This window comes from Macrobrachium rosenbergii, chromosome 9 (genome assembly GCF_040412425.1).
Source record: "Macrobrachium rosenbergii isolate ZJJX-2024 chromosome 9, ASM4041242v1, whole genome shotgun sequence".
In the NCBI taxonomy this organism is placed as follows: Eukaryota; Metazoa; Arthropoda; class Malacostraca; order Decapoda; family Palaemonidae; genus Macrobrachium; species Macrobrachium rosenbergii.
Window position 1 is genome coordinate 8,555,162 of NC_089749.1, and position 17,500 is coordinate 8,572,661.

General features: G+C 35.4%; 1 protein-coding gene across 2 annotated transcripts in view; it reads left to right on the forward strand.

The window, feature by feature from the left end:
- The window catches only part of LOC136841407 (uncharacterized), a 37,341-nt gene that overhangs the window by 10,147 nt on the left and 9,694 nt on the right, over positions 1 to 17,500 (forward strand). Inside the window, exon 3 of one of the 2 annotated variants that reach the window (XM_067108331.1) lies at positions 14,185 to 14,426. In XM_067108331.1, the coding sequence (XP_066964432.1) occupies positions 14,213 to 14,426 (214 nt within the window). In that variant the 5' untranslated portion in view covers positions 14,185 to 14,212. Of the gene's footprint in view, positions 1 to 14,155; positions 14,427 to 17,500 lie in introns of both variants that reach the window. The other variant, XM_067108332.1, reaches the window with a different exon arrangement.

The following is a 17,500-nucleotide window of genomic DNA, read 5'->3' on the forward strand; positions in this document are numbered from 1 at the left end:
TATATAATTACTATATACTAATTACCTGCATTATCCCAAGACAATACCAGTACAACCCCAAAGCCAGTACAATCCGGCCAGAACTACAATCAACAAATATGTTTATCGATTGTCATGACATAATCCCCTGGAAAGAGAACTTTTTTTCTTCCCCTCCCGAAAAAAAAAGCTCGACACTAATTCTCCCAGAGGTGACGCCGCCCCCATGAACTCAATGCAATCATTTTTCATAAACGAAAAAACACACACAAACACGGTAATTCCTAAATAAAAAAAACTCCCACCCCGCCCCACGCCTTCCCTACCCGGAAAAAAAAATCCGGAAAAAGTTATATATATATAAAAAAAAAAGATGTCCGCTCGTGTTGACACTGGGGAGTGTATCACATTAATTCTGCAAATGAATTCTGGCACAATTAAACTTATTGTTTACTCTCAATTTTAATATAGCGGCCGCTCTTTATCCCTACAATAAAATATAATGGCCTTCGTGTTCGGCATTAGCTGTTTTTTATCATTTCGAATTTGCCCGCCATGATTCATTAGTGTTTTTTTGGGGACGGGGAGGGGGGGAAGGGTAGGCCTATCTCCAGGCAATCTGCTTTGAACAAAGTGTCGCTTTTTTCATCGACTGTCAAAGTCAGTATCTCATACGGCTATTTTAACATTCTCTGTCATTTTCCATCAACTGTCAAAGTGTCATTATCTCACAGGGCCATTTTAATATGCTAAGTAACAATTGGTTCTTAGCCACGTAAATCAGTCTAATCCTTCAGGCCCAGCCTTAGAGCTGTTAATCAGCTCAGTGGTCTGGTAAAACAAGCTATACTTACTTAATATTAATTTAAGAAGAGTGGAAGGTATAGACCTATCTCCAGGCATTCTCTTTTGAACAAACTCTATCATTTCCCATCAGCTGTCAAAGTCTCAATAACTCACAGGGCCATTTTAACATTCTTTTGTATGAGTGGGAAGGGACAGGCCTATCTCTACGAATTCTGCTTTGAACAAACTCTCGCATTTTCCACCACCTGTCAAAGTCTCAATAACTCACAGGGCGATTTACTTTCGGTAATATTGGAACCGACGCATCCGACCGTAATGGAATTACCCGTAATTGGAGCTTTATGAAGACTGTAATTGTGGTCGTCGTCATTCGATTCTCGGACGTTTCGCTGCGGTAGGTAATCCAATCTTTAGTTTTCCTTCCTGTGTGTTGCTGTGTATTGGTTCATAATACATCATAATCTTTTAGAGCCACGTCTAGATGGCGCTGTGAGCATGGAGGTATTTAATGGCCAGTCACAGGAGTGTGAAGATAGGTAAGCGTGAAGTTAGGCTAGTGTGAAGTTAGGTAAGTGTGAAGATGGGTAAGTGTGAAGTTAGGTAAGTGTGAGGATAGGTAAGTGTGAAGTTAGGTGAGTGTGAATATAGGAAAGTGTGAAGTTAGGTAAGTGTGAAGATAGATAAGTGTGAAGACAGGTAAGTGTGGACAGGTAAGTGTGAAAATGGGTAAACGTGAAATTAGGTAAGTGTGAAGATGGGTAAGTGTGAAGTCAGGTAAGTGTTAAGTTAGGTAAGTGTGAAATCAGACAAGTGTGAAGTTAGGTAAATGTGAAGATAGGTAAGTGTGAAGATAGATAAGTGTGAAGACAGGTAAGTGTGAAATTAGGTAAGCGTGAAGATAGGTAACTGTGAAGATAGGTAAGTGTGAAGATGGGTAACAGTGAAGATAGGTAAATATGAGGATAGGTACTTGCTATCTTCAGCAATGAAAGATAGTACGTAGTGTATACTGGACGAAAATTATTATTATTATTATTATTATATTATTATTATTATTATTATTATTATTATTATTATTATTACTATTATTATTATAATAAAATAAAATAAACAAATATACAGTACATACAAAACAGACTTCTCATTCTCATAAAAGGAAAGCCCACGTATGGGAAACACCTCCGGGCACAGTAATACAACAAAACAATAATAATTATTATCATCACCCGGCGTTCCAGTATCATTCGCCCCCCGCCCCGGGGCACATTACGGAGATGTGTCTAAACACATATAATTCCCTCTGACGCTAAATTACTTGGCCTCGTCATTTACTACGTCGGATCAGGTATCTTGTCACTCAAGAATAAAATGAGTGAAAAATGAAAATTTGAAATATTAATATAAAATTGATATAAGGAGAGAGAGTGAAAAAGAATGTGGTACCAGATTCAGTTTGAAGGTTCATGAATTACATAACGAAGGGGGGAAGGAGGGAGGGAGAAATTGCGTATCTGTCAAGAAAGAGAGAGAGAGAGAGAGAGAGAGAGAGAGAGAGAGAGAGAGAGAAGGGAAATTTTCCATGTAGATGACTGAATAAGAATTTGAAATATTGGATGAACATTTGAAATACAGGAAGAGAGAGAGAGAGAGAGAGAGAGAGAGAGAAATGTATAAGAAGAGAGAAGAATGTATGTAAAATGTGTGTGATATGTTTGTAAATGTGTGTATATGTTTGAATGCGAGAGAGAGAGAGAGAGAGAGAGAGAGAGAGAGAGAGAGAGAGAGAGGGCAGGTGCCTTCTGGTCTGGTAGTTTTAACCCAATTTAACTTGACAAACAAACAAGGTGGTAACGACATTCGCTTACGAAGAAACGTTGCCCCAGAATACTTTTCATATTCGCTCGGTCCAGCAATAGTGTTGAGGCAAACACCAATTCACGGATTAAGCATGGAAGCTTTTTTTTTTTTTCTTTTTGCTTGCGGACAATTGAATAAGCATTCGAGATCAATGGAGAGAGAGAGAGAGAGAGAGAGAATTTTCTATGGGATGACTGGACAAGAATTTGAAATATTGATGAGCATCTGAAGTTAAGGGGAAGAGAGAGAGAGAGAGAGAGAGAGAGAGAGAGAGAGAGAGAGAGAGAGAGAGAGAGAGAGAGAGAGAGAGAAATTATGACACCTCTCAAACAACCCGCCATAATGGATAATCACATCACACCAGCCGGCACGAACTCCACTCTTTGCTAAATGTCAATTCCATTTAAATGATTATAAAATAATATTAATCTATACACACACACACTCCCAGGACCAGGGAGTGGGCCAAGGGGCACCACCAGTCAGTAGTGATGCCATTACCCAACGACCTAATGACAGAGGGGGGGTTATAATCCCCCCCCCCCACAACACCAGCAGCAGGAGCAAGAGGAGGAATTTACATTCGGCCAAATTGGCGAGTGGCGAGAGAGAGAAGTGTCATTCCAGACATTGCTGTGGGGCATTTTTTCTTTCTTTTTTTTTTTTTTTTTTTTTTTTTAGGGTACTGGGGTAGGGATGGGAGGGTAGGGGAGTGGTGGTGGTGGGGGTGGGGGTGGGCTTTTAGGGAACAGGCGAAATTCCCTTATGCAATTCAGTTATTGCATGAGGGAACTGTGGCTGAAATACTGTCTCTCGGTGAGACAAGCTCTGGAGATTCTGGTGTCAACTCGCGGTTCTATACATATACATCCGTGGCGTTCAGTTTTCCTTGTTCCGGTGCCTGGTTTTTTGTGGTTATGAGTGTTTGTTGTTTTGGGCAATTTTGTATGTGTGTATATGTTTATGTGTGTGTGTATATATATATATATATATATATATATATATTCTGTTATATAAACTATATATATATATATATATATATATTCTGTTATTATTATTTTATATATTATTTTTTTAGTCTCAGTATATATATATATATATATATATATATATATATATATATATATATATATATATATATATATATATATATACGTCTCTATTATATTAAATCTTTTCCCTTGGTGTTTTGTGCTTACAAGTGTTAGTCTCGGCATTTTTTATATATATTTTCTTTTGAAATTTACAATTATTATATGACATATTTGTCTTTTAGCCTCTTATATGTATAATCTATTGTTCTATTAATCCTTGTTCTGCGTTTTGGGCTTACAAACGTGTTTTTTTTTTGGCAGTTTTTTTTATATATACACTTATTTTTTCAATGTGGTTGCTTTGGGATTTTTTTCTGTATTAGAAAATTTTTTGCTATTGTTTATGGGATTTTTTCTACATTTTTTTTTATTTTATTTTTCAATGTGTCTGTTTTGGCAGTTTTTATATTTCATTTCAAAATTTTATTTTCATTATATGGCCCCTGTACAGTGGGCTTGTTCTATATGAAGAGGGTTCATCTTCTGAATAACACACAATAATAATAATAATAATAATAATAATAATAATAATAATAATCCCTGATGACCTACGTCAAAATGACAAGAAGATGGGTTTCAAAAAATAAACCAAAATAAATAAACATAAAAAACCAAGGAAGAAGAAGAATTAAAGATAAAAAAATAAAATAAAGAAGGGAGAAGAAGAGTTAAAAGGATCAATAAAAATAAAAATAAAATTATAAAAGCGAAGGAAGAAGAAGAGTTGAAAAGATAAACAAAAATGAATCAAAATAAAAAAAAAACGAAGGAAATCTCAAGCCTCCTACGAATCAGGAATATGCAAATGGGGGTTGCCTTGTATTAGATTCATATTTCCCCCAATCCACCGGCCCCCCCTCCCCCGCCCCCGCATTCCGGGTGGCGGCACGCAGCCTCACGCTAATACACAATGTGCATTGCAAATCAGCGTAATATAATTAACCCACCAGGACGGCGTGGGATGCTAATTCGCTACCATTAAGTGCCGCTGTTTCCATATATTCACGCATCGGATCTACATAAATCCAAGTGTGTGTGTGCGTGTGTGTAGTATTATATATATATATATATATATATATATACTGTATATATATATATATATATATATATATATATATATATATCTACTGTATATATAACATATATATATATATACAAATATATATGATATGTCTTACGATATAATATAATGATATGTCTTCGTATATATTCTACAAAAGTAATATATTTTCTGTATTTCTTTACGTATTTTCTTTTATATTTCTCGTGTGCTGTGAAACATAATGAGGTGATTTTATAGCACGTAACGTTTTGTGCAATACTTACACATTTTCTCTTGTGTTTGTCATATTGACAGTAATAACTGTAATGGTGTTTATGGGAGATGCTAAATGTCAGATTTTGCAAGGGTTGGCTGGTTGTGTGATACGCTAAGATGTCTCTTCCTGTAGGCATTGTGTGAATGTTTAATCAGGTGGGTGACCACAGGAAATGCTGTACGCCAGAGAGACTCTAAAAGCCACTTACGTTGTCAGTTAGAGGGAGACGGGATGACAAGTTTGATAACCATGGCCAGTTTAAAGGTTTATTGTTTATACAAGTGATAAGACAGGAAACTGTCATTCATTCAGATAAGAGGCAGACCTGTGTAGTTCTCTGAGCCAGTGAATAATTTCCCTATCTTTTTTCCCCTCTTCAGGGGAAGAAATTGTTTTTTTCTTTCTTTCCCAGGGAAGAAACTCGGTTTATTCCTGTTTCTTCCAGGGTGACCACTCTATATAAATGCCTAACTGGCAACCCAGGTTTAACCTCATAGAAGATTTTTATTAGAATAAAGTTAGTTCTGATAGAGACTTGGTAAAGACAGGGTGCTCTCTCTCTCTCTCTCTCTCTCTCTCTCTCATCCCCTCTTCATGTAGAAGAGCGTAAGATTGTGGTCACCCTCCCAAACGTATAAGTTTTGGAAACTGTTAATAATATTTAATGCTCCCTTGGTAGAACCTGATATAAGAGAGAGTTTACAGTAACATGCCTTAGATAAAAGTGTTATTGCTACTCCAAAAAGGAAAAAGGAGTTGTGTAATGGTGTGCAGAAATTTGTATGACGTAAAGTGGTATTTACTATTTTTTTACCATGGGAAAAAGGTGGATGTAATCTTTTAAAAAGGTGGATATAATCTTTAAACAGAATTTGCCTTAGTGAAATTAATGCTGATAAACTTTTGTACATTATTTATGTTCTTGTTTTTACATTTCTTTTGTGTGTTCTTGCATTTACAATTTCAGAGTTTTACACAAATATTTTGTGTTGGTGATTTAACATTGATTTATTTAGCACTTTATATGTGTTGATACTTTAACATTGCATACTTGTTAAGATTTCTTTTTTAAATTTAGAGCAAATCTTAATAGTTTGAATTTTGCTTAGTTAATGTAATTTCTTGATAAATTAAAGTTTTGTGTATTAATCTTGTTTAAGAATTAACTAAATCTTGTGTTGTTTTCAAGTAACATTAAATTTTTTCAGATTATGAATTTAATTATAATTTTGAAGAAAATAAATTTTTGTATTTATAGTTTTAAAAGTATGGTGTTTTGTTTGACCAGCAGTGAATAGGGTTATTTGTGTATGCAGAAGGTGGCGATAGACATGTTTTGTTCTCTTCTCTATAAGAAGGCGAATGAAGACAGGAAACAATTATGGTTGTTTGGTGTATATTTATTGATTAACAGTTATTACCTCACTCATAACTTGATAAACTTAGATTGATTTTTCAAGTGATAAGCAAGTTTTAAGAGATAGCTGTTACCTTTAGAGTGTTCAGTCGTAATGTTATTGTTATGGGGTTTCAGGTATCTGGCTGAAGTGAGGTAAATTTTTTGATTTAATAGTTGTGTAATAACCAGGTACTTGATAATTTCGTGACAATATATATATATATATGTATATTATATATATACTATATTTAATATATATATATGTATATATATATATATTTATATATATATGTGTGTGTGTGTATTTATATTATATATATATATATATATATATATATATATATATAGTATATATATATATATATATATATATATAAATCATGAGTTGGAGAGAGAGAGAGAGAGAGAGAGTAATCAAAAAAAACACACACACAAAGGATTTTGTAACCATGTGGAAACTTCTGAATTACATAACCCTAACATTACAAAATCCTGTTCAAAGTTAAAAATAAAATCCGACTGATAACCAGCGAATCGAAAAGATAAAATATGAATGATTTCATCTCTCGTTTTCAGCGAATGCTGGGTATAACAGAGAAGATATATTTGTTTTAGTGCTTTAATCTTTCTGGTCTCCTGTTCACAGAGAGAGAGAGAGAGAGAGAGAGAGAGAGATAGTGGGGGTTAATGAAACACAATGGTTAAAGATCAAGCTCTCAAACTAGAGGACTAAATAAGTATTTGGAGAGAGAGAGAGAGAGAGAGAGAGAGAGAGAGAGAGAGAGAGAGAGTGGGGTCTAATGAAATACTATGGTTAAAGGATTCAGGCTCTCAAATACTACAAAGTAGGACTACATAATATTTAGCATCACTGTAGAGAGAGAGAGAGAGAAAGAGAGAGCTTACAGACCTTACAGTTCATTCGGGTTGCCCCAGGTCCGTCAATGAGAGAGAGAGAGAGAGAGAGAGAGAGAGAAAGGGGGTGGGGGTTAATGAAATGCTAGGGTTAAAGTTTGGGCTCTCATATACTACAGAGTAGGACTAAATAATATTTAGCATAACTGTAGAGAGAGAGAGAGAGAGAGAGAGAGAGAGAGAGAGAGAGAGAGAGAGAGAGAGAGTGGGGTGTAATCCATTTACCGCAAACTTTCTTTTATATCTTCTATAATTATAATATTTTAAGGACGGGAATGTCCCACCCACAATAATATGAGAGAAGGAGCCTCTCTCGTCTTTCCTTGAATCTGGAATCTCCTAGAATCCTTTTTTTAATCTCAGTTGGAATCCTCAACGAACTTCTGTTTTCCTAACTACTTTTTACCACCCATCACTGTAGATGTAGATCCATGCTTTCTATGGTGGTAAAGCTATATTAATTCAACTTTCTCTTTTTCATCTAGTATCTTGGGACCACTGACTCACTGGGGCAGAGAGAAAGTCAGAAAACGAAAGGAGAAGAGATTTTTTAAAATTTATATATCTCTCAATCTCTTCTCTCCTAAACAGACTTTTCAAAAAATCTCCTTTTTTAGTTTTCTGTAAAAGAAAACTATTGTGCAGGCTTTGTCTGTCCGTCCGCACCTTTGTGTGTCCGCACTTTATCTGTCCGCCCCCAGATCTTGAAAACATACCAAATTGCAGCCCTCTAGCCTCAGTAGTTTTCATTATATTTAAATTTAAAGTTGGCCATAATCGTGCGTTTGGCAATGATATTGGCCAAACCACCACCGGCCCGTGGTTAAAGTTTCACGGGCCGCGGCTCATACAGCATTATACCGAGACCACCGGAAAATACATATGTTTTCGGTGGGCTTGAGTATACGCTGTACAGAAAACTCGATTGTTTCATTCAGTTAGTGAAATATATTTTGTAGTAATTGAAAATACAGTTAAAGTTATTTGTAGCACTTCAAAATAACATTCACCAATGCAGTGATAAGTAAAAATAACTTTTGGATGTTTGGTCTTACTTAACAAATAATATTCGAATTATATAAGTCACTTAAAAATCTAAAATAATACCAAACCACAAAATCTCACCCATTAGCAGAAGCCATTTTGCAATAGGTGGCACAATGCAGCTATCTGCGCATGCGCGCTTGACAGCATTACAGAACCTCCCCCCCCACCAAAACAACCCAATTGGGTCCAGCCAAAGCTATGCAGAGCGAAGCAAAATAGAGTGAGACATTTTTTAAAATAGGCCGATGTCATTTTGGTAGACTCTCTCTCTCTCTCTCTCTCTCTCTCTCTCTCTCTCTCTCTCTCTCTCTCTTGCTCTTCGGCGGGTATGGGGTTTTACATTTTTTTTTTTGAGACCGATGTCATTTTGGTAAATAATTTATCCACCCCTATCTCTCTCTCTCTCTCTCTCTCTATCTCTCTCTCTTTTCAGCGGGTATGGGGTTTTACATTTTTTTTTGAGACCGATGTCATTTTGGTAAATAATTTATCCATCCCTATCTCTCTCTCTCTCTCTCTCTCTCTCTCTCTCTCTCTCTCTCTCTCTCTCTCTCTCTCTCTCTCATTTTCGGGCTGGTAGGGGGTTTGCATGCCAGCTCATCATTTGCATCCGGTGATGTCATGGCTTTTCGGTGGCCCCGTAATATTTCATTTATATTCAGTGGCAAAATAAAACTATCGTTACTGTCCCGTGACTCTCTACATATATATATTTATATTCTCTCTCTCTCTCTCTCTCTCTCTCTCTCTCTCTCTCTCTCTCTCTCTCTCTCTCTCTCTCTCTCTCTCTCTTTTTACGTATGATCTGTTTCTGTTGTCATTTGCCTGAATACTATATTATCTTCTTTCTCTTATTCTCTCCATTCCCTCTTTTTTCTCTCTTTCTTCTCTCTCAATTTTTCGTTGCATCTGTACCTCTTGTCATTTGTCTATTTTGTCTAATACTATTTTTATTATTCCCTCCATTCCCCTTTTTTTTATCTCTTTCGTTCTCTCAATATTTCGTTCACAGGTCTTCTGTCTTTGCTATTTTGTCCATTATATTTCTATTTTCTATTTCATTTCTATTTTTTTTATTTTATACTTTCTCTCAGGAAAGGCAAAGTGGCTGATAAGATGATAAGTTGTTAAATATGGAAATGAAGATAAAATAAGAGTTAAATACAAATCAAATACAAGTTCGGAAGAAATAAAGTTCACAAGTCAGGAAATAAAGTTCACGAGTCAAGAAATAGAGTTCACAAGTCAGAAAATAAAGTTCACAAGTCAGGAAATAAAGTTCACGAGTCAAGAAATAGAGTTCACAAGTCAGAAAATAAAGTTCACAAGTCAGGAAATAAAGTTCACAAGCCAGGAAACAAAGTTCACAAGGCAGAAAAAAAGTTCACTAGTCAGGAAAGAAAGTTCACGAGGCAGTAAGTGAATTTCAAGAAATCATGTTTACAAGGCAAGAAATAAAGTTCACAAGTCAAAAAATAAAGTTCACAAGTCAGGAAATAAAGTTCACAAGGCAAGAAATAAAGTTCACAAGGCAGGAAATAAAGTTCACAAGTCAGGAAATAAAGTTCACAAGGCAAGAAATAAAGTTCACAAGTCAGGAAATAAAATTCACAAGTCAGGAAATAAAGTTCACAAGACAGGAAATTAAGTTCACAAGACAGGAAATAAAGTTCACAAGTCAGTAAATAAAGTTACACGGCAGGAAACAAAGTTCAAAAGTCAAAAATAAAGTTCAAAGTCAAGAAATAAAGTTCAGAGGTCAGGAAATAAAGTTCACAAGGCAAGAAATAAAGTTCACAAGTCAGGAAATAAATTTCACAAGTCAGGAAATGTACACACGAAAAACAAACACGGATTAACTACAGGTCAATGTAAACAAGAAAAATCACCACGAGTTAAATACAGACAGGAAAAGAGAGATAAGTTAAAGACCTCAATTTTTTTTAACTGTTTCTTTCTCGCCATTAACTTCGGTTCCTTATCTTAATAGACACCGATTTCAAACCTCGTCTCGTCCGGGACATTAAAGACAGTTAGTATCTTTGACAGCCAAGATCAATATTGTGTGATTTTGTTACCGTTCGTTTGTGCGCTGAGTATTATTGTTTGTGATGTATGTATGTATGTATGTATGTATGTGTATATATATATACACATACATACACATGTAATTGTAATAGCCGCAATGCCCTCTTAACTTCTCGAATTCTTCGCGCTTTTTTGGATATGCTTGTCACTGCAAAGCCGTAAGATCCTAGCGCAAGAAACTGAAGAGACTGTGATGTCCGGTCGCGGGAAACGAACCTGCGTCACCACAATCACACGGAGGTCTCGTTGCCGACCTGACCTTACGGCTTTGTAGTGACAAGCATATCCAAAAAAACGCGAAGAATTTGAGAAGTTAAGAGGGCATTGTGGCTACTACAATTACATATATATGTATATATATATATATATATATATATATATATATATATATATAAATTCATATTTGTGTGTGTGTGTGTGTGTGTGTATGTGTGTTTGTGTGTATGTGGAGATTAACTGATTGGATGATTTATGCGTACAATGGCATCACGATAGGCTTAATCACTGTCGCCGACTGTGAGTGTGATGCAGAGAGAGAGAGAGAGAGAGAGAGAGAGAGAGAGAGAGAGAGAGAGAGAGAGAGAGAGAGAGATTGAAAATCATTTATTCTAGTTCTTTTCTTTCCTCATTTTAATATCCTATATCGATGCCAGAAGCACGATTATGGCTAACTTTAACCTTGAATAAAATAAAAACTACTGAGGCTAGAGGGCTGCAATTTGGTATGTTTGATGATTGGAGGGTGGATGATCAACGTACCAATTTGCAGCCCTCTAGCCTCGGTAGTTTTCAAGATCTGGGGGCGGACAGCCAAAGTCGGCGCAATAGTTTTCTTTTACAGAAATTTAAAAAATACTTTAAAAGCAACGATATCCATAGATCATCATTTCTCACAATCAATAACCTTAACAACATAGACACAATCCTTATGACCCTAGACACAATCCTTATGACCACAGACACAATCCTTATGACCATAGACAATCCTTATGACCATAGACACAATCCTTATGACCATAGACACAATCCTTATGACCATAGACATAATCCTTATGACCCTACAGTACTGTAGACACAATCCTTATGACCCTAGACACAATCCTTCTGACCATAGACACAATCTTATGACCCTAGACACAATCATTATGACCAAAGACACAACCTCTATGACCACAGACAACCCTTATGACCCTAACCACAATCGTGTCCTGTCCAAATTACGCCTTTAACAAAAGCACAGGATCTATGCTTTAGGATTAAGCAGAGACCCGCGAGAGAATTCCCATTCCGCAATTCCTGGGAATCAAAAACTGACCCCCAAAAATAATAATAATAAAAAAAATATTACTGGGCGAAATATTCGGGTGGGCCAAACTGAAATTAAGCATCGACAGCCACAACTTGGGAATATCCCGTTGTGTCTCTCTCTCTCTCTCTCTCTCTCTCTCTCTCTCTCTCTCTCTCTCTCTCTCTCTCTCTCTCTATCGTCTTCGTTTCTTGTGGTATTTTTTGTATTTCCTGACTTGTCAATTTTACTTCCTGACTTGTGAACCTTATTTCCTGACGTGAAGTTTATTTCCTGACTTGTGAACTTTATTTCCTGACTTGTCAACTTTATTTTCTGCCTTGTCAACTCTATTTCCTGAATTGTGAACTTTATTTTCTGCCTTTTGAACTTTATATTCTACCTTGTGAACTATATTTTCTCCTTTGTCAACTTTATTCTCTGCCTTGTGAACTTTATTTCCTGTCTTGTGAACCTTTATTTCCTGACTTGTAAAGTTTATTTTCTGACTTGTGAACCTTTATTCCCTTCTTTATAAACTTTACTTCCTTCATTGTGAACTTTATCCCCTTCCTTATGAACTTTATTCCCTTCAGAATTATTTTCCCGAAACTTAAATTCCTATTTCACTTTAAATGTGGGTTGTTTAGTCCTTGTTTCTCTGTGAAAATTATGAGAGAGAGAGAGAGAGAGAGAGAGAGAGAGAGAGAGAGAGAGAGAGAGAGAGAGCTCTCACAATAGCATATCCCTTTTCTAATCTTCTGCCATATATCTGTTTGTTAAATACATTATCATTTCAAGGTAATATTATTAGTTAAGAGAACCGTTTGATGTAACATATTAAGCAATTACCAACACTCGCGATTTCCGCCAACCTGCCAACAACAGCTGTCTGTTAGAACCTGTTTTCTAATAGAGTGAAATCCCGTTTTCTTTCTCAAAGCATTTATTTATCTATCTATCTTTCTTTATACAGTATAAATATATATAGATATATATATATAGATATTATATCTGGGTATCTATCTACCTATCTATCTATCTATCCATCTATCTATCTATCTATCTATATCTATATATTTTACATAAATACAAAATCCACGAAGGAAAGAGAAACAATGGATTTTGTCTTTATTCATATTTATAATATTCATCACTTTCCATATTTTCGTGATCCAGTTATACACACACACACACACACACACACACACACACACACATATATATATATATATATATATATATATATATATATATATATATATATATATATATATAAATAATCAAAGACAAACGTATATGAATACCTCGAAATAATATATTTTCATATACACCCGTCCCGTACCAGCGACGGACGAGGAATCAGGACTACTAACGAAATCGGCCACAAGACGTTAGTGCGTCACACCTACACACCTACACAACAAATAATCCTTGTTGATATTAGAAGACACCACATGAAAATAGTCATATATATATATATATATATATATATATATATATATATATATATATATATATATATATATATATATATATATATATATATATATATATATATATATATATATATATATATATATATATATATATAAACAAGTATATGAATAACACACAAACCACCTACACATCTACACAACAAAAAAAAAAAGAACCACAAACCCTTTAAAAAAAAAAAAATAAAAACCCACAAACGCACAAACGCGATTCCAGTCGACTAATACGTGATAATAGACTTCATGTATGACGTGTCAGGTTATTAGATTTAGACTGGGGGCGGCCTTGGCACAAAAGACCGCCCATTACTTTGATGTATTGCGGTTGTATTATTATCAAAATACAACATCGGCGCCCATTGCGAGGTGAATAATCAAAGTGGTGGATGCAGGCTATGTTCTTGTTGCTATTATTATTATTATTATTATTTATCTATTTATTTATTTATTTATTTATTTATTTCCTCGTTCGGATTTGCTATCAGTTTTCGAGTCGACTGCTGGGGGGATATTCCGCGCCGTTGGAAAATAACAACGGGTTAGAGAGAGAGAGAGAGAGAGAGAGAGAGAGAGAGATAGAGACCCTGAGAGAGAGAGAGAGAGAGAGAGAGAGAGAGAGAGAGAGAGAGAGAGAGAGAGAGAGAGAGAGAGAGAGAGAGAGAGAGAACTCCCTGTAGATAGAGACCTGGGAAATGAGGGAGAGAGAGAGAGAGAGAGAGAGAGAGAGAGAGAGAGAGAGAGAGAGAGAGAGAGAGAGAGGTGAGTCACTGTAGAAAGAGACAGGGGAAATGAGAGAGAGAGAGAGAGAGAGAGAGAGAGTCCTGCAGAAATAACGAAAGAGCTTTTTCCCACATCAATTCACCTTACAGCGAGCCCCCGCCACGCCTTCCTCCTACAGGTAAACAACTGACCAACCTCCCGAGAAGATGAGGAAGTCCCACCGAGGAGATCGCAGCTCTCCATCCGTACCCTCACAGCCGCCATCTTGCGACTCCCACCCTTTCAGACTCTTCGCGACCTGGCACTCCCCTTGGGACCACTCTCGTCAGGGAGTCAGTCTATCGACGTCGAGGAGTCAGTGGCACGCAAAGCACCGCAAGCTCTTCTTCTTCTTGTTTCTGGTGCTTTTGAAAACGACAGGTAAGTCCTTCCTGCATAGTCGTGTTGCTTGATAAATTCTTCTTGCAATTTCATGTTGCTTGATAAGTCCTTCTTACATATCCATGTTGCTTGATGAACTCTTACATATTCATGTAGCTTGATAAATTCTTCATGTTGCTTGATAAATCCTTCTCATATATTCATGTTGCTTGATAAATTCTTCATGTTGCTTGATAAATCCTTCTCATATATTCACGCTGCTTGATAAATTCTTCATGATGCTTGATAAATCCTTCTCGCATATTTATGTTATTTGATAAATTCTTCTTCCATATTCATGTTGCTTGATAAACCCTTTTAACATATTCATGTTGTTTGGTAAATTCTTCATGTTGCTTGATAAATCCTTCTCACATATTCATGTTGCTTGGTAAATTCTTCATGCATATTCATGTTCCTTGATAAATTCTTCTTATATATTCAAGTTGCCTGATATATTCTTCTTGCATATTCATGTTGCTCGATAAATTATTCTTATATATTTATGTTGCTTGATAAATTCTTCTTAAATATTCATGCTGTTGCTACGATAAACCTTCATGTCGCCTGATAAATATTCATGTTGCTCGATAAATTCTTAAATATTCATGTTGCTTGATAAATTCTTCATGTTGCTTACAAAATCTTCTTCCAAATTCATGTTGCATAAACTCTTCATGTTCCTTGATAAATCATTCTCACATATTCATGTTGTTTGATAAATTCTCCACGTTACTTGATAAATCTAATTTTCCTTGCATATTCATGTTGCTTGATATATTCTTCATACATATTTATGTTGCTTGACAAATTCTTTTTATTCATGTTGCTTGATAAACTGACATATGCTGATAGTTCTTCAGTAAATATGTGTACATATACAAACATTTTTTATAAACAAACCTCAATTTCAGTCAGAAAAAGGATATCAAATGAGAAGCAATACAGAATCTTACGACTCGAAAATAATGATTCCAGAAGTATTGTTATATATATATTAACCAAACCATTATTTTAACAAATAGCAAATGTTACGATAATCCAAAAGCTAAATAATGCATAACTAAACTTCTCATAACTACGGAATTCAATACATGTATATAAAAAAAAAAACAATAAAAAACGAGAATTTGTTTGAGAATTTTTCTCACAAACAGTAACCTAGAGACCTGGGACGCTCGCTCGAGTGAGAATCGGAAATCCCTTATAAAACCGAATTACGGACAGAGAAAATTTCATTTTGGGAAAAGTTAAAAGGTGGTGGTGGGGGGAGGGGGAGGGGGCAGAAATACAGCTCTTGGTTTTACGCGGTTCCCAGACAAATCCAATTTCGGGCCTCGGAATTCTAGACGACAACAAGAATTCCGAAAGGTTTTGTTCCTTCACCGATCGAGGTGGTAGTACTAGCTGACAGAGCTTTAGACCTATGTCAATCTTTGGTCTGGAAACCAAAGCACTGTTCTTGAGAACGCAATCAGATTCTGGTTCCGATGAACTTTAAAAATAAATCATTTTTCACTTGTCATTGTTCACTAAGGAAAGTCAAAATTCATTCCAGTGGGCCAGCCCTAGGAGAGCTGTTAATCAGCTCAGTGGTCTGGTAAAACTAAGTATACTTACTTAGTACTCATTGACATTCTTAGACCTAAGTCAAGTTTGGTCTAGACACCGAAGCACTGTTCTCGAGAACTTAGCTTAATCAGATTCTAGTTACGATAAATTTCAAAAAAACAATCCCCACTTGTCACTCTTTACTACGGAAGGTCAAAGGTCACTCTTACTCCTCCAGAAAACGTTTAAAGGACCCCCAAAAATCCCCGAACAAGACGAGATTCGAGACAAAAATTGGAGTATCGGTCTCCGTAACCCGGCTTCATTGAGAGTCTATTTGAAGAAGCCCAGAGCTCAATTCACTCGACTTATCGACAATTCCTTCTTCTTCTTCATCTTCTTCTTCTTCTTCTTCTTCTTCTTCTTCTTCTTCTTCTTCTTCTTCTTCTTCTTCTTCTTTTTTGTTTCAGAAGAAGAAAAAATAAAGGTCGGTGACTTTGAGACACTCTGAGAACCTTAACTAGTTGGTTTTTTCTTTCCAGAGTTGATAGGAAAGAAAAATAAAAAGTCCTTAACAGGGTTTGTGTGGTAAAGCGACCTTTTGAAATAAGATACAGATCCTTTTATTTAATTTCATTTATTTATTTATTTATTTATTTATCTGTTTATTTATCCATCTACCTCGCCCCTTTACTGTCAAAGTCTCTAATAAGTATTCTGCCAATTTCTTAAACTAATTACATCGACGGTGATTTTATCATCTTCCTGTTCCAGCAAAGTATCAAATCTCTCTCTCTCTCTCTCTCTCTCTCTCTCTCTCTCTCTCTCTCTCTCTCTCTCTCTCTCTCTCTCACCATCCACGATTTATAGTGAGAGAGACAACTTAACTGTCAGCTGAAACAAGACTTCAATGATGAAATTCACAGTCGATGCAATTACCTCAAAAAATTGACAGAACTCTTACTTGACACTATGCCAAAAAAAAGGGGAATTTATCTATATATTTTGATTTAAGAGTAACTGATGTCTAAGTAACAAGAGAATTACCAGTGACCTACATTATATCTGTCATTACAAGATTTGCCATTGCTGTCACTTCAAAGTTGACAGAATCACATCTGTAATTATAAGACCTGTCAATCACATGACTTCAAAATTGAAAGGATTGGTGACAATGCTTTTATCTGAGATAGCAGAGGTAGTAACACTTTTGGCGAAATGATTGACGAGTGAGTTCCCAGATAATAATAATAATAATAATAATAATAATAATAATAATAATAATAATAATAATAATAATAATAATAATAATAATAATAATAATAACAATAATAATAATAATAATAACACTTATCATCGTACACAGTTTTATCAAGAAAAATTAAAAAAAAAATCTCATAATTCTAGGCTTTACTTATTTTTTGGGGGGAGGTCAATCTTCCAAGTACTGGAAAAATAATAATAATAATAATAATAATAATCATAATAATAATTATTATTATTATTATTATTATTATTATTAT